At 45.6% G+C, this 26,130-nt stretch overlaps 2 protein-coding genes across 15 annotated transcripts in view; one reads left to right on the top strand and one right to left on the bottom strand.

Annotated features, from left to right (window-relative positions):
• The window catches only part of USP8 (ubiquitin specific peptidase 8), a 114,051-nt gene extending 88,851 nt beyond the window's left edge, over positions 1–25,200 (bottom strand). Inside the window, exon 1 of the mRNA XM_080684875.1 lies at positions 24,953–25,200. The gene's annotated coding sequence lies outside the window, so the exon portion shown is untranslated. The remainder of the gene's footprint in view (positions 1–24,952) is intronic.
• GABPB1 (GA binding protein transcription factor subunit beta 1) overlaps positions 24,955–26,130 on the top strand; it is a 67,129-nt gene continuing 65,953 nt past the window's right edge. For 10 of the 14 annotated variants that reach the window (XM_080684922.1, XM_080684923.1, XM_080684912.1 and 7 more), the window contains exon 1: positions 24,955–25,165. Coding sequence is in view for 4 of the 14 variants with exons in the window: in XM_080684924.1 (XP_080541050.1) it covers positions 25,203–25,226 (24 nt within the window). In the remaining 10 variants the exon portion in view is untranslated. The other 4 variants (XM_080684911.1, XM_080684915.1, XM_080684924.1 and 1 more) reach the window with 3 other exon arrangements.

Consider the following 26,130-nt stretch of genomic DNA (forward strand, 5'->3'; position numbering starts at 1 on the left):
GCCGGAGATGCAGAAATCCAGGAGCAAAGAAAGTGCACCACAGTTTCAAGTCAATCTCACATGACCTATGCTGTGGGGGTAGTCAGCAAGGGATTGTTTTAACCATAGTTGAGTCTATATTTGCCTGAGTGAGGCGCTTTTTATTTTTATTTTTATTTTTTTGGGGGGGTGGGATGGGTGAGAGAGGGAGGAAAAAAGGAGTATAAGTACTTAGATGTGACATAAGGCCTCAACAGGTGAACCCTTTCTTGGATTCAAGTCTTGCTTTAACCATAAGAGTTTATAAAATCTGGTCTCTTCCCTCCACACACTTCTGGGTAGGGCCTTTGTTAAACTCTGCCACACTATACATAAGTATTCTTTCTTAAAGTTCCATTGTTACAAGTGTCTTTGGAGTAGGGGGTTGTCCCAAGCTCCCTTAAAGTGCAAACTGGACATGTCCTTGGGAAGAGAAAGGAGAAAGCAATGACTGACAGGGCCAACTGGTGTTAGTTGGGGGATGTTTCTATATTGCACTTATTCCATTTCCCGAGGTACTTAGGCAAGGCTTCAATTGAGGGATGTAAGTTGATAGGGTAAAGTGGGGATGCAGAAGGAACAGAAAAGAGGTAATTGTGTTAAAAGCGAGCTTTTTCCCTCAGAGCTTTATTGAGATACTAGAGGCCTGGTGCACAAAATTTGGGGTGGTCCCTCAGCCTGGCCTGCACCCTCTCACAGTCTGGAAGTCCTCAGGGGATGTCCAACATCCTTAGTGCTATCACGGAGGTGGGGGAGGCTCCCGCCACCGCAGCTGTGCTCGCCAGCTGTGAGCCTGGCTTCTGGCTGAGCAGCGCTCCTCCTGTGGGAGTGCACTGATCACCAGGGGGCAGCTCCTGCGTTTAGTGTCTGCCCCCTGGGGGCCAGTGTGTGTTATAGTGACTGGTTGTTCCATCATTCGGTCAATTTGCATATTAGCCTTCTATTATATAGAATAGGATAATTGACATATATCATTGTATAAGTTTAAGGTATATGTGGGGAAGCATGGAACTTGGTTGGAAAGTCTGTAAGGAGGATTCTCTGAAAGGTCAGAGGCCTCTTAGGGGGACCTTGCCGAAAGTGGCAAACCCTGCCTTGACTTTTCCAAACAAGTCTGAGCTCCCAGGTGTTTTACTAGAATCTTTATATTTAGACTTCAAAATGTCCTTGTTTGAAAGACACTACAGATGCAGGTGTTTTCTCAAGGATGTTTACCCTGCTGATTGTATCTAGAGGTTAATTTTAGTTCAAGCTGTTGTTAAAAGCCTAAGGAGGCAGGTGAACAGGGTTTTTTTGGCTCCTTATGCCAACTAGCCCCTAAGCCTCTCTTTCACAGAAATGTGTGTCAGAGTAACCTTCATCTGTCATTCAGGGTCTGCTGGTCAGCCCCGGCAGGTGTACAACATGATTTAATATACATACATTTTGCAAAATGATTACCATAATAAGGTTAGTCAACACATCCATCACTCACATAGTTACCTTTTTTGTGTGGTAAAAACTTTAAAAAAAAAAACTTTTAAAATCTACTCTCTTAGCAAGTTTCAACTATATAATACAGTATTGTTAACTATAGTTACCATGCTGTACATTAGATCACCAGAACTTACTCATCCTTTGTAACTGGAAGTTTGTACCCTTTCTCACCTTTATTCATTCCCCTCATCATCACCACACCCCATCACCCCACCTCTGGCAACTAATCTAATCTGTTTCTATGAGTTTGGTTTTTTAGATTCCATATATAAGTAAGATCATGCAGTATTTGTCTTTCTCTGTCTGACTTATTTCACTTAGCATAATGCCCTCAAGGTTGAGCTCTTTATTTATGTTCTGAAAGTGAGGTGAGAGTATCAGTTCAATATTCCTTTAAAAAAAAATATTTTATATGCTTTTATTGATTTTAGAGAAAGGGAGAGATAGAAACATCAATGGTGAAAATCATTGAACACCCCCTACTGGGGATGGAGCCTGAAACCAGGGCATGTGCATTGACCAGGAATTGAACCATGACCTCCTGGGTTATAAATTGATGCTCAACCACTGAGCCACACTGGCCAGGCTCAGTTCAGTATCTCGAACAGTAAGCCACACAAATATATATAATAACAATCACAGTTGTAGAAGTTGGGAAGTTCAAGGTACTGGCTGATTCAGTTCCTGGTGAGAGCTCTCTTCCTGGCTTGCAGAGGCCTTCTTCACTGTCCTTACAAGGCTTTTCCTCCGTGGCTGAGCTAAGATCTTTCTCTTCTTATAAGATCTCTTCTAATCCCATCATGAGGCCCCCACCCTCATGACCTAATTTAACCCTCATTATCTTCTAAAGGTCCCATCTCTACATACCATCACATTAGGGGCTTTAGGGGGACACAAACATTCAGTCCATAATAAACCTACAAATTTATAAAATGACAAAAGTCTGAAAAGCCAGTAAACTAGCATGTCACAACTAATTCTTTATCTCTTCCTAAATTACTTTGGCTCCAAGTACCTGAGATCATCATTCCTGGAAATCTTTCTTCATACCATATAATCCCAGTGCAGGTAGAACTCATGACTCAATACACCTACTTCCTGTTTCCCTGTGCTTAACACTGAAGCAAAATAACATAAAAATAATTGCCAGCTCCTATCATATTAGGGGAGTTTTTCATAAAATAAACTAATTTCCTCTCTCTTACCAGATTGAGTCTCTGCAATTCACACAAAGGCTGAAGGATCTTTTTAGATCCTGCTAAGCTTGCAAATTTGCCAAAAAATAAAAAAAAGTAGGTGGAGTTGTTTGTAGTCATTCTTGGTCCTTTTCCAGGTTTTCTGGTTGCTTCTACTGCATAAGCAACCATGTTTTACTAGTTGTGGGTGTGTTGCTGCAGGAGCTGCAGCAAAGCATTTCTGTATTCTGAACTAATCCTATAAACAGAACCCTATTTCTCCCAATTTAACCAAATGATTTTGTTACTGGTCCTGAAAATATTAGGCAGGACCTGAAATAATCTGCCCTTCAAAGGCTGGCAGAAAAAAATCCAAAACTTGGGGTAACACTCTAGTCTATCAGCAATGCAATGGAGAAACATTTGGTATATGGAGGGCAATATGGCAGTACTTATCAAAATTAAAAACACCCATGAGACATGCACGCCTAACACAAATCAAAGTCACCTATTTAAGTTTTCTAACAATTACAACAGACTTCCTGGATCTCATCCAATTCATTAATCTCATCAGTCTATTTCAGAAACGTTCTGTTCATTTATTCTAGAAATACTGCGCACCGATTAAAAATGGCAGCAGAGTAAGTGGATGCTGCACGGACATGCTCCCAGGAACAAACTGGAATTACAAATAAAATACAGAAAAACTTCCTGAGTAATCAATGGAAGACTGGCAGGAGAGAACCCTGATACCCGAGGACTGAAAGTGGAGACCACATAGAGACTGGTAGGAGGGGTGGAGGGGTGAAAGGGCTGGCTGGGCGCCCATAGACAGCAACTGAAGTTCTAGAGATATATCTCAGCTGTGGGGGGTACCACTGAGAACTCTGGGATTTAATCCCCAAGCTGGGCCCCCCAGCAGAGAGCACCACAACTGAGAAGGATACCCACATAACACCTGGCTGAGAAAAGCAGCAAGGTTGCTGTCTGACAGAGGGAGAGATGGCTGAAAATTCAGGCACCCTCTTAAAGGGCCAATGCACAAAATTCCCTGTGGAGCCACCCACTTTGTGCTCCAGCAGAGAGAGGGCGGCTTGGATTGGAGCTATGTGAGCAGAAGCCAGGATTGGAGAACTGGGGGGTTAGTGCTCAGAAGGCAGACACCCCCAGTTTCCTGGGCTGAATCATTCCCTCACACTGTGGAGGACATCCTTCCGAAACAGACATTTGCCTTGGTGGTGGTGGTGGGGGCATGTATGTGAAGGGTAGGTATGGACAGTGGACTCACCTCACCCTATTGGAAAACACTTTGCCTTGAGGCCACTTAAGAACTAAAAATAACAATTAGCCTCCAGACAAAAGCAACTGCCCCACCTGTTGAATAAAACACTTGCCAAACATGAGGATGATTGCCTGGGGGGCAATTCAAGTTGGAATCCTATCAGTCTGTAGGAAGAGGCAGATTATAGCAGAAATAAATAACATAGAGACTAAAAAATATCCAAAAAAAAAAAAAAATCAATGAAACCAAGGGCTGGTTCTTTGAAAGGATAAACAAAATTGATAAACCTTTAGTTAGACTCATCGAGAAACATAGAGAGAGGATGCAAATAAATAAAATCAGAAACGAAAGTGGAGAAGTAATCACTGACACCACAGAAAATACAAAGGATTGTAAGAAAATACTATGAAATACTATATGCAAACAAGCTGGACAATGTGTATAAAATGGACATATTCCTAGAAAAATACAATCTCCCAAAACTGAATCAGGAGGAATCAGAAAACGTGAATAGGCCAATAACAACTGATGAAATAGAAGCAGTAATCAAAAAAACTCCTAGCAAACAAAAACCCAAGTCCGGACGGCTTCACAGGGGAGTTTACATCAAACATTCAAAGAAGAACTAACATCTACATTCCTCAAACTATTTCGGACAACCCAAGAGGAAGGAACACTTCCAAACTCCAGTATTATCCTAATTCCAAAACCAGTAAAGACACTACAAAGAAAGAGAATTACAGGCCAGTATCCCTGATGAACATGGATGCTAAAAGCCTCAAAAAATATTAGCAAATTGGATCCAGCAATATATTAAAAAGATCATATACCATGATCAAGTGGGATTTATTCCGGGGATACAAGGTTGGTACAATATTCTTAAATCAATAAATGTGATACATTACAAACAAATTGAAAGACAAAAATCACATGATCATATCAATAGAAACAGAAAAAGCATTTGACAAAATCTAACACCCATTTTTGGTAAAAACTCTTGGCAAAGTGGGAATAGAGGGAGCATATCTCAACATGATAAAAGCCATCTATGATAAACCTACAGCAAACATCATACTCAATGGGCAAAAACTAAAAGCATTTCCCCTAAGAACAGGAACAAGACAGGTATGTCCGCTTTCAGCACTCTTATTCAACATAGTACTGGATGTCCTAGCCACAGCGATCACACAAGAAGAAGAAATAAAAGGCATCCAAATTAAAAAGGAGGAAGTAAAATTTTCATTATTTGCGGAGGACGTATTATACATAGAAAACCCTAACGATTCCAACAAAAAAACTACTGGATTTAATAAACGAATTAGGCAATGTAGCAGGATAAAAATCAACATCCAGAAATCTGTTTTTTTTATGCACCAATAATGAATTCTCAGAAAGAGAAATTAAACAATCCCATTTATTATTGCAACAGAAAGATTAAAATACTTAGGAATAAACTTAACCAAGGAGACAAAAGACCTATACTAGGAAAACTACAGGAGGTTGAAAAAAGAGATAAAAGGGTTACGTCGGACTCAGCGTACACCGTTTCGTGGTTGTCACCATCTCCCATCTATTTATATATATATATAAAAAGTTCCATCATTTTGACGTATATACATATGTGCTTTATGTTTTTTATTATTTATTTACCACAAGTAAAGGTCAGGAATTGTTATCTTTCTTTTAAAATTTTTTACTGTTTCACTTCATTACTGCTGTGTATGTGCTCCATATGAGTGACACAGGTGCTTATGTAGGTGGGTTCCGACTTACTGCGAAAATCGCATTACGTTGCACCATAGGAACGGATCTCCAGTGTAACCCGAGGACTTACTGTATACCAGGTTCATTGATTGGTAGAATCAATATCATTAAAATGTCCATACTACCCAAGGCAATCTACAGATTCAATGCAATCCCTATTAGATACCAATGGCATATTTCACAGAGTTAGGACAAATACTCTAAAAATTTATATGGAATTAAAAAAGACCCTGAATAGCTGTAGAAATTTTGAGAAAGAAAAACAAAGTTGGAGGAACCACCATACCAGATTTCATGCTATACTACAAAGCCACTGTAAACAAAACAGCCTGGGACTGGCACAAGAACAGGCATATAGATCAGTGGAACAGAATAGAATCCAGAAATTGACCCAAGTCATTACGCTCAACAAATATTTGACCAAGGAGGCAAGAGCATACAGTGGAGTCAAGACAGTCTCTTCAATAAATGGTGGTGGGAAAATTGGATACATGCAAAAAAATGAAACTAGACCACCAACTTACACCATACACAAGAATAAACTCAAAATGGATAAAAGACTTAAATATAAGTCATGAAACCATAAAAATCCTAGAAGAAACCATAGGCAGCAAAATCTCAGACATCTCTCATAGCAATATGTTTACAGATACATCTCCTAAGGCAAAGGAAACTAAGGAGAAAATAAACAAATAGGATTACATCAAAATAAAAATCTTCTGCACAGCAAAAGAAACAATCAACAAAATGAAAAGGGAGCCCACTGCATGGGAGAACATATTTGCCAATGTTATCTCTGATAAGAGTTTAATGTCCAAAATTTTTAAGGAACTCATACAACTTAACAAAAGGAAGACAAACAATCCAATTAAAAAATGGGCAAATGACCTAAATAGACACTTCTCCAAAGAGGACATTTTAAACTCATTTATTAAACCTAGTAGTTTTTTGGTTAAGTCTTTAGGAGACAAGAGACATATGAAAAAATGCTCAAAGTCACTAATCATTCGAGAGATACAAATCAAAATGACAATGAGGTATCATCTCACACCTGTCAGAATGGCTACCATCAACAAAAAAACAAATAACAAGTGCTGGCAAGGATGTGGAGAAAAGGGAACCTTAGTACACCGCTGGTGGGAATGTAGACTAGTGCAACCATTATGGAAAGCAGTATGGAGTTTCCTCAGAAAATTAAATATGGATCTGCCATTTGACTCAATGATCCCACTTCTAGGAATATATTCTAAGAAACCCAAAACACTAATCAGAAAGAATGTATGCACCCCTATGCTCATTAGCTAAGTTCTGGAAACTTTACATTACATTAGCTAAGTTCTGGAAACAGCCCAAGGGCCCATCAGTAGATGAGTGGATAAAAAAGCTGTGGTACATTTATACCATGGAATACTATGTAGCAGTAAAAAAGAATCTCTTACCCTTTGAGACAACAAGGAGGGACCTGGAGAGTATCATGCTAAGTGAAATAAGTCAGTCAGAGGACAAGTATCACATGATTGCAATCATTATGTGGAATCTAAGTAACAAAATGAACTGATGAACAATGTGGATCCAGAGACATGGAAGCATGGAACAGAGTATAGAATCTCAGAGGGAAGGTGGGTGGGTGGGAGGTAAATCAACCAAAGACCTTGAATGCATATATGCATAACCTATGGACACAGACAATAGGGTGCTTAAGGCCTGGGGCATAGAAGAGGGGGAACAGGGCAGGGTGGAGGGGGTCAATGGAGAAAAAAAGGGAACATATTGTAATTCTTTCAGCAATAAAGATTTATTAAAAACATTTAAAATACGTATATAGCATTTTGCAGAGCAAATCCACTCTGGGAATTGAGAGAAGACATAACTGAAAGAAGATGTGGGTATAAAGATACTCATTTAAACATGAATTGAATATAAAAGACAGCCCAGTCTGCACCCTCTCCAATCTCAGACTCCTCAAGGGATGTTCGACGGCCCACCAGGATCGGGCCTATCTAAACAGGCAGTCGGACATCCCTCTCACAATCCAGGACTGCTGGCTCCCAACCACTCGTCTGCCTGCCTTCCTGATTGCTCCTGCTTCTGCCTGCCAGCCTGATCACCCCCTAACCACTCCCCTGCCAACCTGATCGACACCTAAGTGCTCCCCTGCCGGCCTGATTGCCCCTAACTGCCCTCCTCTGCCGGCCTGGTCACCCCTAACTGCCCTCCCCTACCAACCTGGTCACCTCTAACTGTCCTCCACTGCAGGCCTGGTCTCTCCCAACTGCCCTCCCTTGCTGGTCCGGTCCCTCTTAAACTTCCCTCCCCTACTGGCCTGGATCCCCCCCAACTGCACTCCCCTGCAGGCCTGGGTCTCCTCCAACTGTCCTCTCCTGCAGGCCTGGTCCTCACCAACTGCCCTCCCCTGCTGGCCTGATCGCCCACAACTGCACTCCCCTGCAGGTTATCTTGTGGCAGCCATCTTGTGTCCACATAGAGGTGGCCATCTTGTGTGTTGGAGTGATGGTCAATTTGCATATTACTCTTTTATTAGATAGGATTAGAAACTCAATGTCCCTCAACTGGATAATGACTGGTTAAACCATCTGCAGGAGTGAAAAAAAAAATGATGCCTTTTATGCATTTAATATGAAGAAGTCCAAGATGTCTTAAGTGCAAAGCACACAAGAGTGTATATGGCATCCTCCCTGTTAAATAAAAATAGGGAAAAATAAGAATATTTATTATTACTTACGTGTATAGGCAAGAAAAAAACTGAAAGAATACACAAGAAGATAAGAGTAGAGGTTAGTTACCTTGGGAGTGGGAATTGTATGAATGGAAGACAGCTGATGATGTTTAAAAAGCTTTTTGTGCCTTGGTTGGATGGTTTACTTGATTGGAGCATCATCCTGTAGACCAAAAGGTTGTGGGTTTGATTCTGGGTCAGGGCACATACTTAGGTTTCGGGTTCAATCTCAGTTGGGGCAAATATGGGAGGCAACTGATTGATGTTTCTCTCTTTCTCCCTTTTAAAAAAAGCAATAAAAACATATTCTTGGTGAGAATTAAAAAAAAAAGTTTTTTTACACCAGTGGATAGATTATTCAAATAAATTTAAAAAATCTGGCTGGGAGGAGAAACCAAGATGGCAGCATAGGTAAACACCTGAAATTGCTGCCTCACACAACAACTTCAAAACTACAACTAAAAGACAAAACACACATCATCCAAAACCACAGGAAGGCTGGCTGAGTGGAAATTCTACAACTAGAAGGGAAGAGAAAAGCACACTGAGACTCAGAGGAGCTGCGGAAGTAAAGTCCAGAGGTACGGAGGTGCGTGCGGAGAGGGCTGGCAACTGAGTACGAGGCTGGCTTTTTCAATCCGCAGGGAGACATAAGCTCCCAACTGCTCTGAACTCCAGTTCCGGGCGAGACTCTGGGGACCCAGACTCATTCGGGGAGAAACTGGACTGTCTGGCCTCAGGTGGAAATTGAGCGAGGCTTTCTCTCAGAGGTGCTTGCAGCGATTACCAAGGGACACTGAGACCCGGGGGCCTCTTAGGGAAGGGCTGAAAGGAAGCCATTGCTGTTTGCTCCACCCTGAGACTTCGCCCCATCCAAGCTGTGCACAGAGGCTTTTGCAAATGAATGGCCTGATCCTTTGAAATCTAAACTTACCTAACGAAATCTAAACTTACCTAACAAACTGCAGCTGAGTCAGAGAGACCCAGAATATCCAAAAGAAGGCCCAAGGCCCCACAGCAGCTTGCATTGCTTCACAGCTGGGCCTCATCTGGGCACCTCCAAAACCCAAACAAAGAAGAGGAATCTGCAGATCTTTCCTTAGCTCCTGCTGGGTGGCCTCAGGCAGAGGATAAATTAGCACCTCCTTGGAGATCCAACAGCCAGTGTACCCCAGGGGTCAGAGTAGGACCATCCAGATTACAACTCCTCAGATCCATAAGGGACACACTCAGGGGGCAGACTCAGTGAGCACCAAAGCCCCACTGAAGCAAGTCTTACCCCATAAGGCTCTCTCCAGCACAGAAGTTCTCCCATCGTAGACACAGCTGATCCTCACAGCCAATTGGCCTGGAGGTCAATTCCTCCCAGTGATACCAACAACAATCAAGGCTTAACTACAACAAGACTGTGCACACAGCCCACAAAGGGGTGCACCAAGAGTGTCCACCTCAGGTAACTGGGGAGGCTGAGTCACTGGGCCCTATAGCACACAGAGCCACTCTATCAACTCAGGGAAGCAGCCAAAATGCGGAGACAAAGAAACAGGTCACAAATGATAGAAATGGAGGAAAGCAAATGACTGGATATAGAGTTAAAAACCACGGTTACAAGGCTTTTCAAGAATTTTCTAGAAAAGGCCGATAAATTAGAAATTAAGCATACACTGACTGAAATAAAGAATAATATACAGAGATCCAACAGCAGACTAGACGATCGCAAGAATCAAGTCAAAGATCTGAGATACAAAGAAGCAAAAAACACCCAACTGGAAAAGCAAAAAGAAAAAAATCCAAAAATATGAAGATAGTGTAAGGAGCCTCTGGGACAACTTCAAGCATACCAACATCCGAATTATGGGGGTGCCAGAACAAGAGAGAGAGCAAGATACTAAAAACCTATTTGAAGAAATAATAACAGAAAACTTCCCCCACCTGGTGAAAGAAATAGACTTACAAGTCCAGGAAGCACAAAGAACCGCAAACAAAAGGAATCCAAAGAGGACCACACCAAGACACATCATAATCAAAATGCCAAGAGCAAAAGACAAAGAGAGAATCTTGAAAGCAGCAAGAGAAAAACGGTTAGTTACCTACAAGGGAGTACCCATACGACTGTCAGCTGATTTCTCAACAGAAACTATGCAGGCCAGAAGGGAGTGGCAAGAAATATACAAAGTGATGAATAGCAATAACCTACAACCAAGATTACTCTACCCAGCAAAGCTATCATTCATAATTGAAGGTCAGATAAAGAGCTTCACAGACAAGAAAAAGCTAAAGGAGTTCATCACCACCAAACCAGTATTATATGAAATGCTGAAAGGTATTCTTTAAGAAGAGGAAGAAGAAAAAGGTGAAGATAAAAATTATGAACAAATACGTATCTATCGACATGTGAATCTAAAAATCAAGTGAATAAAAAATCTGATGAACAGAATAATCTGGTGAATAGGATAGAATCAGGGGCATAGAAAGGGAGTGGACTGACAATCCTCCAGGGGAAGGGGTTGTGGGGGATGCAGGAAGAGACTGGACAAAAATCATACACCTATGGACGAGGACAGTGTGTGTGGGGGGGTAAGGGCATGGGGTGGGGTGGGAACCGGGTTAAGGGGAGCTAGGGGGGAAAAAAGAGGAACAACTGTAATAATCTGAACAATAAAGATTTAATAAAAAAAATTAAAACCACTACAAAAAAAAAAAATCTGGCTGGGAGCCATAACCAACCAACAATTACTAAATGCTGACTATCTTAAAATAGACTAAGAAAATAATATGGCCCAAATGCAACCTTAACTGCAGTGTGTAAAATATAAGCTTGAGTAAAGTGGCTGTTCCTAACCAATTCCTGGAAATCAAAGTTCTTAGTCTGGGGAATTCTGAAATCAGTAACTTTGCCAAAGAATTTCACTTACTTACTAAGGTCTTTTCTAGAACTTAGAAAGAGGGTAGACAAAGGTAGAAGACTTCTTGCTCCTGCAATCAATTTAAAATTCTTCAGCAGTGTGTCTGCCAAAAATGCACCCAGTATTCATGTGTCAATCTAAGAACATGCAGGAAGAAACCAGTAATTGTATTGTGGTGGAATATTTTTACTTTACTTTTCTTTAATGCTAAAATGCTATTCTAATAGTAAATAAACAGTTTTAATAAATCTAGTAGGAAAAAATCTTCCTCATTGATTACAGCTTTTACTCTAAATTTTGAGCCTGCTTTCTAAAAGGTATGTGTTCATTTCATTCAAGTTTATATATATATTTAATACTCATCCAAGGATATGTTTTTATTGATTCCAGAGGGAGAGGGAAAGGGAGAGACAGAGAGTAAGGAACATTGATGTGAGAAACATTGATCAGTTGCCTCTTGTGGGTGCCTGGAGTGGAGATCAAACATGCAACTCTTTCCTACACGGGAGGACAATCCATCTGAGCCACCTGGCCAGAGCTATCTTTCATTCAAGTTTCAATGACTGTGGCTGGCAAAGCCATCTTGATGTTTTCACTAAGAATTTTAGGTGATTGAAACTGTACTGTAAATAGTGAACACTATTACATAACACCCTAGTGTTTCCCCATGTAAAGGACCCATACCAGTGGTGATACTCAAGACGGTTCTAGGCAGTACATGAACAAAGCAGCAAACACCAAATCAATGAGTTATTCCTTTCCCTCTTACAAGCCTTCAGATTCAAAGCACTTGGCTGGCAAGAGTATCTAGCTAGGCTTTAACAAATGACTGTTTTCATTATACTAATTTTTACAGTTGCCATTTTCAATGTCTTCTTACTGTCAGAGGTCTAAAACACAAACGTTTGTCTGGACTACCCACACCCATAGAAGCACAACAAACAGGAGTGCAGGCACTGCTACACTTTCCAGGAATCCCTTGGTGACACATCACAAATGTTTTTCTGCTTTAGGGCTTGCCTTTCTTTGACTCAAATTCTCCAAAGGCTTCTGCAAGAGATACTTGTTTCTCAGGGAATGGTGTAGTGTACTGTGCAAATTGAGTCAAGCTGATCTTCAGTGCTGGCTCTTTTTTTCTTGCTGTGAGTCTACAAAGTCAAGTAACCAAGTGAGGCTAAATTAGCTACCTTGAAATCTGAGGGAAATACCTAAGATGACAAATGTAGAGCAGCTGACACGTAGTTTAATAGATGCTCAATGAATGCTGATTTCCTCCCTTCCTTTACTTCTCAGTGCCTCTGTCCTCAGTACTCTTATTTTTCTACTAGAGGTCCAGTGCATGAAATTTGTGCACAGGTGTGGTCCCTAGGCCTGGCCGGTGATTGAAGTGTGAGCATCTGGCGTGGAAGGGCAGGTCCCAGCTGACCTCTGGGCCCTGGGCAGCACCTGGGCCCCGGGCCCTCACGTGCCCCCCTCCGCTTGAATCATGGCACCCAAGTCCCCATGTGGAGATGTGGTAAGCATAGCCAGACACCGTGGGCCAGGGCACAGCGTGGGCCTCTGGGCTGCCCAGCAGCACCGCATGGAAGCTGAGCAGGTAACACGCTCTCTCCCAGCCTGCCTCGGCAGATCGGCTCCTGTATGAACCCACAGTGAGCCCAACCGGCCCCCTGCGGCCCTGCTCACCAGGAAGCCCATTGGGGCTGGCAGCACCTCCACTGCCGCCTGCTGCCAGTGCCTCATTGCCGACGCCTGCCATGTCTCGTGCCGCCCCCTGGTGGTCAGCGCATGTCATAGTGAGTGGTTGAACTCCCGATCGAACTCCTGGTTGAGGGGACAATATGCATATTAGGCTTTTATTATATAGGATATCTTCCATTGATTTCAGAGAGGAAGGGAGAGGGAGAGAGAGATAGAAACATCAATGATGAGAATCGTGGATCGGCTGCCTCCTGCACACCCCACACTGGCGATCAAGACCACAACCTGGGCATGTGCCCTGACAGGGAGTCAAACCTTAACCTCCTGAGTCATAGGTTGACATTCAACCACTTAGCCATGCCCGCCAGGCTCTTGTTCTTATTTTAAAGAATTAACACTCCAGAGGTCGACTTACCAAAACAGCCAAGTTATGCAGTGGCATCAGAGGGAAGGAGGGGGATCGGTTCTAAACATGCACTCATGAGGCCTGTGTTAATGGGTTCATCCAGGGGGACGGGTGGACAGACACTGTCTCTGGCTCTTCAAGTGGCACTTCCTTGAGGCCCTCAGATTCCCTGCATGACCCCCACCCTCCCTACCTGCCATCAGAGCTGAGGAGGGTGGAGGATGGGAAGGGCCATCTATGGTTCAACTGAGAGGGGGCATGGTAGGGGGAAGGAGGGACAGTGCTGGGAGCACCACAGACCCAGGGTGGGAGTTAGAGGCAGTGATCTGGATGCTAATTGCCCTGTCCCAGCATCTCAGGAGCTTTTCTTTCTCTGGAACCACTGCAAGCATTGCCTTAGGCCACGGGTTTTGGGGCTGGTCTGGGCAGTTTTGTTCTGTGGTGTGGGATCCTCTCTGTCCTGGAAACTGGAGTCGGGGATTGGAGTCAGACCACCTGGGCAAGTCCTTTGCATTGGACCCTGAGCCCTTTTGTCACGCATGACCTGGTTCCGGGCACAGCTGATCTGTGTGTCCACAAGGGAGCTTTATTTTCCTAGTTTTCAACGTTTGCTTTCCATAATACTGTACATTCTGTTTTTTGTTTTTTTTTGTACATTTGCCTGTTTCCAATAAGTATTTGTCATCACTGAAGAGAGCGTGGGGGGGGGGGGAGGATGGAGGGATTAGGGCAGCCAGACAGGAATGACCTGCCTCCTGGACGTCAGGGTGGGAGGCTGGTGATGAACATTCCACGTCCCTCATGTGGAGCTCAAACTAAGGTCTGGATTTTACAGTCAGACCCTCAAAAGGGACGGCTCCCTGTCAGCAGCTGCCGGGGACCCTGCCTTCCAGGGGCTGAGCGGAGCATGGGGCCTCCTCCCCACCACATCATTCCTTACACTCTGGCTTCCCTCCAGTACACCCAAAGCCACCACCTCGGCTGCCAGTTTCCACTGTCTCTGCATTGCCCTCGGGGAGGGTGCTGTTGCCTCCTGCTGTCTCCCTGCTTCCTCTTTCCCATCTACTCCTGACACAGAAGCCAGCAGGTCCTCACCTACAGCCCTGGTGCCTCCCCCTGCACTCAGGGGACGCCAGGGCGGCTGGTTCCCTGCTGCTCTGTGAGCACCCAGGTATGCCTAGGACATGGTCGGTGCCCAGTCAGTGATACAGGCTGAGTAAGATGCCCAGGCAGTGGTGTTAGGTGTAAAGGCCATTGGAAGGCAGACTCGGAGACAAGGGCCAGTGAGCTCTTGGTGGGCCGTGAGAGCCATTTGTTCCTTTTCTTGCAAGAAGGAGGGAGGAAGAGAATGAAAAGAGAGCAGTGTGTGTTTTCCCGCAACTACTTAAAAGCTGATGATCTCATTCAATTCTGAAAGCTATGAATAGAAACCCTTAGATCAAGCCTGAGGTGGGTTCTGGGATTATCTGAGATTCCGTGGAGAGTACCTGGCCTTTGCCTGCCACAAGGACGGTGCTTAGTAACCGCCAGCTTTTAGTGCAGTGATTTGTGCATTGGTGGGGATCAGCCTGCTGTGGGAGCATCACTCATCCCGGTCAGCCCAGCTGCTGTGGACCTGCCCTCTGAGCAGCTGCTACCGCTGTGGGAGGGCCACGCACTGATCACCAGGGGGCAGCTCCTGCATTGAGCGTCTGGTCGATCGGTTGTACTGGTCGTTATGCCCTCGGCCTGGGCTTTTATTACATAGGATACTATAGGCCTGGTGCACGAAATTTGTGCACGGGGGGGGGGGGGGGGGAATTGGACCCTTTGAGGGATGTCCAACTGCCTAAACAGGATTGGGCCTAAGCTGGCAGTCGGACATCCCTCTCACAATCCTGGACCGCTGGCTCCTAACCGCTCACCTGCCTGCCGGCTAGATTGCCCCTAACTGTCCCCCTGATCACCCCTCACTGCCCACCCTGCCCGCCTGGTCGCCCCATGCAGCCTGCTGCTTGGTTGTTTGGTCATCCCTCAGTAACCCCCCTGCAGGCCTGGTTGCCCCACACAGCCTGTTCGGTCGTCCGGTTGCGATGGTCGCTTAGGCTTTTATATAATCTCCCACTGATCTCATTTACTCTATGGCTTTAATTTTCACCCTTATTGTGGATAACTTCTAATTATCTGTCACCATTTCTGACATTTTTTCTGAATACCAAACTGTAAGTTCTGTATCTCTTTAACAATTCCACCTTGATGTTCTGTCATGATCTTAAACACATGTATAAAATAGAACGTTATCTTTCTCCAAATCTCCTTTTCTTTCTCCTGGTTTTCTCATTTTGTTCATGCTATCACTATTATCTCCATCAGACTCAAATCTCAACCATCCTTAACTCCTTACCCCTCACACTAAATCAGACATCAAATATGCCCTTTTCTGGAAAAAAAAAACAACTTTATTGATTTCAGAGAGGAAGGATGAGGGAGAGATAGAAACATTGATGAGAGAGAATCATTGATTGGCTGCCTCCTGCACGCCCCCTGCTGGGGATTGAGCCTGCAACCTGGACATGTGCCCTGACAAGGAATCGACGCTCAAACACTGAACCACACTGGATGGGCTAATATGCCCTTTTAATAGCTTACAAAGGATTATAAATGAAAAAAAAAAAAAGGTTAGCTTTATTAAATACCTTTACTACAGATAAGAAAAATGAAATTCAGGCAGGTTTTGAGATATGCCCAGGTCATATAACTACAGAGTAGTTAAAGCCTAGACTTAATGGTCGGTTAAGCCTTGAATTGGAGGCTCCTCACTCCAACTGCCATGCTCTTTCACCTTCACATATTGCCTCAAGTTCTGTAGTAGTTTTTGCATCTTTCTTCTCTTTTACCATTGCCATCCCCAGAAATCAGGCCTACCTTATCTTTCACATTTGTAATAAATATATAGAAAGACTGGCTCAGTTAGCAGGGTAAACAGTTGGTAGTATGTACCCAGCATTTCCCAGGAAAACTTTTTCAAATTTAACTCCAGAAAAATTTTAAACCATTAAATACTAGAGGCCCAGTGCTCGAAATTCATGCATTGGTAGGGTCCCTAGGCTTGACCGGTGATCAGGGCCTTCCGGCTGCCGGCCCAGGTTTCCCTTCCCCGGCTGTCCCCTGGTGGTCAATACATATCATAGCGAGTAATCAAACTCCCAAGGGGACAATTTGCATACCAGGCATACACACACACACACACACACACTAAAAAGCGCCAAAACCGGTTTGGCTCAGTGGATAGAGCGTCGGCCTGTGGACTGAAAGGTCCCAGGTTCGATTCCGGTCAAGGGCACGTAACTTGGTTGCGGGCACATCCCCAGTAGGGGGTGTGCAAGAGGCAGCTGATCGATGTTTCTCTCTCATCGATGTTTCTAACTCTCTATCCCTCTTCCTTCCTCTCTGTAAAAAATCAATAAAATATATTAAAAAAAAAAAAAAAAAAAGCACTCCCACTCCCAAACCTACAACTCAATGAATCAGAAAGAGAATACCCATGTAACCCCATTCATGTCCAGAAAGATCATTGGCACAATTCAAAAACCCTCTTGCACCTTTCTAAGCATTACTCCCTCCAGCCCCCCAAAGCTAATCATTTCTTCTTTTCTTTAATTTGTACAACCTACATATTCCTAAATGAGTTTGGTTTGGCCTGTTTTTTGAACTTGGAATTTTCCAAAGTGGCTATACCAATATGCATTCCCACCAGCAATGTAGTTTTAATTATTCCAACTCTTGGCATTTTCTGTTTTCCATTTTAGCCATTTTTGTGAGCATGCAGCAGTATCTTACTGTAGTTTTAATTTACATTTCCCCATGATTAAAAATGTTGAGCATCTTTACATGTGTATTGGCCACTTAGATTTCGTTTTATGAGTTCTCTTCAAATCTCTTACCCATTTAACACTGAGTTGTCTCTTAAAAAATTGATTTGTGGGTCTATAAATTCTAGGTAGGAGCAGTGCAGATATATTTCTATTGTAGAAATGAACTCATTTGCCTGATGCTGTTAGAATACTGCTACCTCCCCTTATTCTGGTCCCAGATTTACCAATGAATCATCTGGGAGAGATGTACAGACATATCTTGGAGATTCCGTGGGTTTGGTTCCAGACCACTGCAATGAAGCAAGAATTGCAAAAAAGCCAGTTATAATCTTTTTGCTAGTAGAAGGTCTTGCCTTCAATTTGTAAAGCATGCAATGTCCATGAAGTGCAATAAAACAAGGTATGTTTGTAGTCAACTTCATGCTTTATCTCTAAAACAATGTAGAATTGTGCCAGGAATCCTACATAATAAAGAGCTACTATGCAAATGGTCATCACACCCTCATGCCATAATGGCTCAGACACTCAACAATGGGGAGAGAGGAATGGGGATCAGCCAGGCTGCGGGCTGGGAGAGGGACAAGCCACCCACGCTGCAGTCCAGGGCACCAGTGGCTGTGCCTGTGGCCTGGGAAAGGGACAAGCTGCCCGTCCCACAGTCCCGGGTGCCTGTGGCTGCGGCCCGGGTAAAGCTGCCAGCCCATGGTCCCCTGTGGCTGCGGCTGGCCAGAGGGAGGGACGCCCGGGTCTTGGGCGAGGAAGAGGTGGTTAGGGGCGATCAGGCAGAGGGGTTAGGGCTGATCAGGCAGGCAGGCAGAGGTGGTTAGGGGTGATCAGGCAGGCAGGCAGAGGTGGTTAGGGGTGATCAGGCAGGCAGGCAGAGGGGTTAGGGGTGCAGGCAGACAGGCAAGCGGTTAGGAGCCAGCGGTCCCGGATTGCAAGAGGCAGGTGGACATCCCCTGAGGGGTCCCAGATTGGAGAGGGTGCAGGCCGAGATGAGGGACCCCCCCTGCCCCTGTGCACGAATTTCGTGCACTGGGCCCTCTAGTTGGGAATATAATGGCAAAACAAAGTGAATAGGTATAATAATTTTGAAATGAGACCTTTATTGGAATCCTATCTTTAATGTTTACCACTTTGATAACTTTAGGGAAGTCAACTACTTATTTTAGCCTTAGTTTCCTCGTTGGAAAAATGGGGCTATTAATACCTATTTTATAGAGTTGTTGTGAGGACTAAATGAGACAACTTATATAACAGGCTTTGTACAGTGGCTAGCACATAGGAAGCATTTAATAAATGGTAACTATTATCAATTTGGTTATTTCCATGTAGCCTTCCATTTACATATGGAAGGAGAAATGAAATAGCTGTTCATTCCTAGCAGTTATAGTTCTCACTATAATGGAAAAATGGCATTTGGATTTAGATTAATATTCTGGGAACTTGGTCCTTTTTACTCCCTTCAACTTAAAAAAAAAAAAAAATTGCCGAAACCGGTTTGGCTCAGTGGATAGAGCGTCGGCCTGCGGACTGAAGGGTCCCGGGTTCGATTCCGGTCAAGGGCATGTACCTTGGTTGCGGGCACATCCCCAGTGGGGGGTGTGCAGGTGGCAGCTGATTGATGTTTCTCTCTCATCAATGTTTCTAGCTCTCTATTCTTCTCCCTTCCTCTCTGTAAAATATCAATAAAATACATTTAAAAAAAATTATTTTTTTTAGAGAAGGACAGAGAACCATTGATCAGATGCCTCCTGCAAGCCCCCTACCGGGATTGAACCCACAATCCAGGCAAGTGCCCTGACCAGGAATCGAACGGGCAACCTTTGATGCATGGAACGAAAGCCCAACCGAGCAACCACCGGTCCAGTCCTGACTTCCTTCATCTTTTTATATATATACTAGAGGCCTGATACACAAAATTCATGCAAGGGGCTTGGCCCTCAGCCACAGTCGCTTGCCTCAGCCCTCATAGCCCCGGCTTCATCCGGAAGGTCATCTGGCTGTCTGGTCTAATTAGCATATTATGCTTTTATTACTACTATATATATATTTTTATTGATTTCAGAGAGGAAGGGAGAGGGAGAGATAGAAACATCAATGATGAGAATCACTGATCGGCTGCTTCCTGCACGCCTCCTACTGGGGACTGAGCCCATAAGCCAGGCATGTGCCGTTTACCGAAATTGAACCCAGGACCCTTCACCCCGCAGGCCGACCGACGCTCTATCCACTGAGCCAAACCAGCTAGGGTGACTTCCTTCATATCTTGAGTACCTCTAGAGCAGTGCCTCAAAAATCACGTTGTGAAAGATCATAAAAGATAAAAACAAATTACTAGAAAAGGGTACTAAAAAAGAAAATAAAGTTATACACAATGTAAGAGCAATGTTTTTATTAGATCCACAGACAAAATACTTGTGTTAAGTTGCTATAAAAGTTTCTAAATTCTTACTCTCAATTTCTGTAAATGCCTAATCATGGCCCAATAATAAAGGGTTTGCAGGCTGGCATTGTCCTATGGACCACTTTTGGTGGTGCTGCTATAGAGCACTGACAAAAATCAGACTTATGAATCGAAAGGGCTAAGGGCCAGAGCCTGAAATGCAGGACTCAACTGAAGGGTTGCTATTGGTCCTGAGTCACCAGCTGGAAACCCAGTGGCCTTTTCCTAGCCTCAAGGACAACATTGTCACTCCTTAGTTAAAAAACTATCCACTATTCCTTTTCTTTCTGTAGGGTAAAATCCCAACCCTTTAACATGGCATACGAGGCCTTCCCAGGTGGGTTCCACACATTCCCTTAGATTCCATGGTACAGTGCAGTAGCAACTAGCCACATGTAGCTATTGGGCACTTGAAATGTGGCTAATTTAGGATCTGAAATTGTAATCTTAACTTTAATTTAAAATTATATTAAAAAACTGATACGTAATTCAAGTACTGCATAACTTTTAAGCATGTTTGGAATGTCTTGGATATGTGAATGTGCTTTTTAACTGTAAATCTTATAAAATCAAGTATTGAGATATGCTGTCAGGTAAAATACACACCAGATTTCAAACACTTAGCAATGATAAAAAGAATGTAAAACGTTTAAAAACATGTAATACTTAATACTGATCACATATGAAATGATACTCTTGGATAAACTGGGTTAAATAAAAAACTATTTAAATTGCAACTGTTCCTTTTTACTTTTTTAATGTGGCTACTATAAAATTATACATGTGGCTTGTGTAATATTGATATTGGACAGTTCTTGTCTAGACAACCATGCCCCAACCGTTGGAATCATTTAAAAAGTCTATAATAAAAAAAGCGTAATATGCAAATCGACCGAACAGCAGAAAGACCCAGAAGACCATGCTATGATAGGCACTGGCATCAGGCCAGCCAAGGCAGGTGTGATGCAATTGGTCAGGGGGCCCTGCCATTGCCCCATGATCGCCCTGCAGAGGGAGGCCCAGGCCACTGGCCGGTGGGGCCATCAATGGGAGGTGGGGGGGGGTGTCCGTGATCACCCGCAGAGGGAGGCCTAGGCCACCCGGCTGGTGGTGCTACAGTGGGTGTGCGGGACCTCCCTCTGTGAGGTGACTGATCTGGGGAAACCGCAATCCATGGCCCCGCAAGGGAGGCCCAGACCAGCCAAGTGATCGTACCTCACACCTGTCACCCGCAGAGGGAGGCGACCGGTGGCGGGGGAGTGGGGGCAGCAGTGGCAGCTAGGGGAAGGAAAGCCCTGATAGGCCCTGATCGCCGGCCAGGCCTAGGGACCCTATCCAAGGGGTCCCGGATTGTGAGAGGGTGCAGGCTGGGCTGAAGGACAACCCCCCCACGCCGTGCATGAATTTCATGCTCTGGGCCTCTAGTCCTATATAATAAAAGCCTAATATGCAAACCGACTGAACCGTGGAATGACCAGTCGCTGTAATGTGCACTCACCACCAGGGGGCAGACACTCAACACAAAAGCTGCCCCCAGCCCGCAGGCCCCAGGCCAGCCAAGGTGGGTGTGAGCTGCACCCCAGCTCCCGTTGCCCCACAGAGGCGACCGGTGGCAATGGCAGGGCCGGCGAGTGGGCAGCACCAGGCCGGCCAAGGCGGGTGCCAGCAGGGGCCCCCTGATTGCCCCACAGATTGGCCCTGATTGCCGGCCAAGCCTAGGGACTCTACCTGTGCACAAATTTTGTGCATTGGGCCTCTAGTACATATATATTTCGTATTCATTTCAGAGAGGAAGGGAAATAGAAATATCAATGAGAGAGAATCATTGATCGGCTACTTCCTGCACATCCCCTACTGGGGATCAAGGCCGCCCTGACCAGGAATTGAACCATGAACTCCCTATACATAGGTTGAGGCTCAACCATGAGCCACATTAGCCAGGCTGGAATCACTATTCTTCTCCTTCCCTTACTCATGTTTGATTTCTTAGCAACAAACTATATCGCCAACCCATCTATACTTTATCTTTACTGCTATTCTCCATGTTACTATCTAATCCTTAAAACCCGTCAATGGCTTCTAGAGCAGGGTCACCAATCTTTCGGACTTCACGGACCACCGGTTGGCAACCGCTGCTCCAAAGGTTTCCTTAAACCAGCGGTTGCCAACCTTTCGGACCTCACGGACCACCAGTTGGCAACTGCTGTTCTAGAGCACTTAAACTTACCAAGGATGCAGACTTCATCTTCTACCATTCCTTTCTTTGCCCACTAGACTTCAGCCACACCAGCTTCCTTGCTAAACAAAATAAACTCTCACTTCTGGATTTTGCCCTGCTATTCCCTTTGGTCTCAAATATTGCCCTTAACTTATCATTCAAGTCTTAGCAGAGAATACCTTCTCAGAGAGGCCACCTTTGACCAACAACCAAAATTTTGCCCACTCTCTGCCCCAAAACAAGGCTTTTCAATGTTCTTCATGGAACATATTATGGGATATTATTTTCCCTCCTCTTTTGGAAAACTTAGTCTGTTCCCTCCATCAGAAGCAGGAGCCTTTGTTGGTCTTGCTGCTGCTTAATCTATCCCAGTGTGTAGAACAGTGCCAGTTACAGCTCTTGAAACAACATAAATGAATAAACATCTAATTACCTACTAGACATATCTGCTTGTTTGGTTCACAATCACTTCAATTTCCACAAGGTTGTAACAAAACCTTCTTCCTACCCTAACATGTATTTCTTAAAAAACATGTTTTATTGATTTTTTTAGAGAGGGAGAGGGATAGAGAGTTAGAAACAACGATCAGCTGCCTCCTGTACACCCCTTACTGGGGATGTGCCCACAACAAAGGTGCATGCCCTTGACTGGAATCGAACCTGGGACCCTTCAGTCCACAGGCCAATGCTCTACCCACTGAGCCAAACCGGTTAGGGCCCAACATGTATTTCTTTTCCCTGGTTTCTAATCTCAGTGAAGATGGTGTCATCCTCCCAGTTGCTCTCCCAACAAACTTTGGGAGTCATCTTTGACATCTACCTCTCAGTTATTCCCTTACCCAGTAGACCAACTCACCAAGCTCTCAATCCTGGTAGTATTCTTCAGGCCTATTTGCCTCTATATCAATAATCTCTCACCAATTACTGTTTCCATGCCTCTGATTTTTGCACAATCTGTCTAAAATGCAAATCCTTATGACGCTTCTATCTAAAATCTTTCAACTGCTGCTTCTTAGCTCTCAAAAGCTAATTCCTGCACATGGCATTTCTGTCCTTCACGACTAGACTTCTCAGGCACTCCTGATACAGCATTATCTTTTTTCACCCAATAATTTCTTCAGAGTTTGCATCTTAACCTTTGCACTTACTGTTTCCTCTGCCTGGAAGGACCTTCTCCAATTTCCTTATTAAAGCTAATTGCTTCTCCAGTCCCATTCCATTCCTGCCTCCCAAGGTAAGAGATTCAATCCTCTTGTCTGAGATTTCACAGTAGTCAACAGTTTACCCTCATTCTACTGATGATGCCTATTTACTTATCTGCATTCTACAGCATAAGATCAATGAAGGCAAGGATGCTAGAGAAATCAACAGCTGAATGAATTCAAACAACTCAGTTAAAGACGCAGGGGTCCTCAAACTGCGGCCTGCTGCCTGTCCTGCTTAGCAGCCGACTCGTCCCGGGCCCGCAGTGCGCATAGGAATTTGTTCATAGTTTTTTTTTTAAACTATAGTCCAGCCCTCCAACGGTCTGAGGGACAGTGAACTGGCCCCCTGTTAAAAAGTTTGAGGACCCCTGAAGAAGAGCATCAGACCAAAAATTTGACCAATTTTTATCAACTGAAGCAATGAAAATATTAGACCAAAAGGAAACACAGAATATGGCCCCTAGGTCATTCACTCTGCTTCTATTTTAGGCACAATGCTTTAAGAAGTCACACAAAAACTGTACAAATCTTTACTACGTCAATATTACAAAAGGGTAAGCGGAGAAAAAGATTACTTATCCGAGGCCACAAAAATCAGTGGGCAAAATGGATTTTATTAAACCTGTCAGCTCTCTTGATTTGTCTCAGATAGCCTCAATTCCTAGATATAGGATGCCACAAGTTGCACAGTTAGCAGGCTGGGGAAGCTGGGTAGGTAAGTCATTCCCAGGCTCCTCTATTAAAAACACATCAGTGTGGGTGGCCCTGTAGCTCAGTGGTTACAGCGTTGTCCTGATATGCTGTGGGTTTGATCCCCAGCCAGCACACATACAAGAAGCAACCAATGAATGCATAAATAAGTGTAACAACAAACAGATGTTTCTCTCGCTAGAATAAATCAATAATAACCCCCCCCCAACACACAAACAAAGCAGTGTGTTGGGCTTCTTAGCAAATCGGCCCATGTAAATTAAATTCATAAGGCTTTACTTTGCACATCACCATAGCCAAATAAACTTTTGCTCCTCTAAATACAACACAACACAAATCTTGACATTCTGGCCACAAAAAAGCACATCTCTACCTCCAGTGACAGTAATCCAAGGGAGTTCAGAGAGCAGATATTAGGATCTACGAAGTATGAGACAGCATCAGGATTAAAAAAAAAAAAAGCTACAGTAATATATACGTCATAAACCTGATCATCCTCGTTCCTCCCCTTGTACCTCAACAGCGACTCCTGTCCCAGCCTGCCTAGCTGAATCTAAGGCCGCTTTTAAGTTAAATCCCGGCCGCCCTTCCATCTCCGCCAGCACTCCGAGAGGCGCCTCAGCTTAACCTCGGAGCCCGGACGCCCCGTCCCGCAGCGTTCATGCCGGAGAGACACGGAGGTTAGCACACGCACTGCAGTTGCCCAACTCCCAGTCCGCGGAGGAGGCGGGAAAGCTCGGCGGCGGCGGCGGCGGCGGCCCGCTCCCGCGCACATGGCCGCACTCCCACCCGTGCGCGCAGGCGCCGGGAGAGCCGGGACTCGCGGGCGCCGAGAGCGGATCATTCCGCCAATTTCTTTGTGTGGCCCAACTCTAGAAATGGCCCATTTCCTGCTCCTCCGTTAAAAACGAAAATCACACCCTCTCGCCCCCTTCTTCCCTCCGGAATGGGGTCGGGCGGCGGGTGGGAGGGGGATCTGCTGACGCGGCCCGGGCGGAAGGGCTCGGAGCCGCCGGGGGCCGGTCCGGGAGGGATGCTGGGAGGCGGACTCACTCGCACACGATGTGTCCCTCCGCGCGCACACGGGGGACTTTTCGGTGGGGATTTTGGGCGCCGACCAGACGCGGCATTTTCGGAAAATAGCGCCCTGTGCAGCTGAAGCGCTGTGTGTGTAGCGGGGCCGCGTCAGCTCGGCCGGGTACGGAGCGCTTCGGGTCCCGCACCCCTCCCGCCGCTCCCCCGCCGCCGCTCCCAAAGCTTTTCCAGGTCAGTGCGGGTCTGTGTAGGGCCCTGTTACCACCGGATGTGGAAGTTGATCTCTTCGCTGGTAAAAAATAATTCCACTTCCCCCGGAACCCAGATCATCCCCGCGATTTCCTGTTTATTGCATTAAGGCGCCGGGTTTCCGGGGCTCCTGGCCCCGCTTATTCCGCGGGGGTCGGCGGGGTCGGCCTGGGCGCCCGCGCCGCCGCCGCGCATTGTCCGCTGGGCACCCAGCTTCGGGGAGGGGCGGGCAGACATGGTGGTGGCCGCCGCCCCCTCCTCGGCCCCGGCGCCGAGGCCTCCCCGCCGCTCCTCGCCAGTCCGGTCCAGAGCTGCGGCTCCGGCGGGGATGGTGTCGGGCCGGGGCGGCGGGAGCTCTGCGGACGGCGGGCGGGGTAGAGGGGCAGGCGCGGCCCGGCCTCGGCGCCCACCGCCCGGGAGCCGCGGATCTCTTTGTCTGGGCGGCCTGACTGCCCTGCCGGGCTCGCTGGAGCGGGAAAAGGGAGGCTGGGCCCGGGCGCGCTGGTCCGCGGAGCCCTCGGGGCCGGGAGCCGCTGGGGCCGCGGCAGAGCGGACGGTCCAAACAGGGTTAACCCGGGAGCCCTTCCCGTCCCGCATGGGGCTGCCACGGCGACTGCCTCGGCTTCGGGGACTGGAGCCCTGTAGGGACGAAGCCTGCCACTCTGGATGCTGGGACCTGCTTTTGGGACTTGGCCGCCGGGATCTGCGGGTGCATGGCTTCGGGAAAAGTTGAGAGTTTTGCCAGGTCACCTCTGCCTGGGCACTGTTAGTGTGACCTGAAGCGTGCTTCGTTGAAGCTCCCTTACCGGGTTTTTAGCCTCAAGGGTGCAACATGAAAACTGAAACCAAAGGAATGATGCAGGCCCGCTTTGTGTGTGTTTTCCCACTTTAAGCTTGTTTGCAGTACACATAACTTGCTTTAAACCTGATTGGACTGTGGCAAGCAG

This window comes from Plecotus auritus (genome assembly GCF_963455305.1).
Source record: "Plecotus auritus genome assembly, chromosome: 1".
Taxonomy (NCBI): Eukaryota; Metazoa; Chordata; class Mammalia; order Chiroptera; family Vespertilionidae; genus Plecotus; species Plecotus auritus.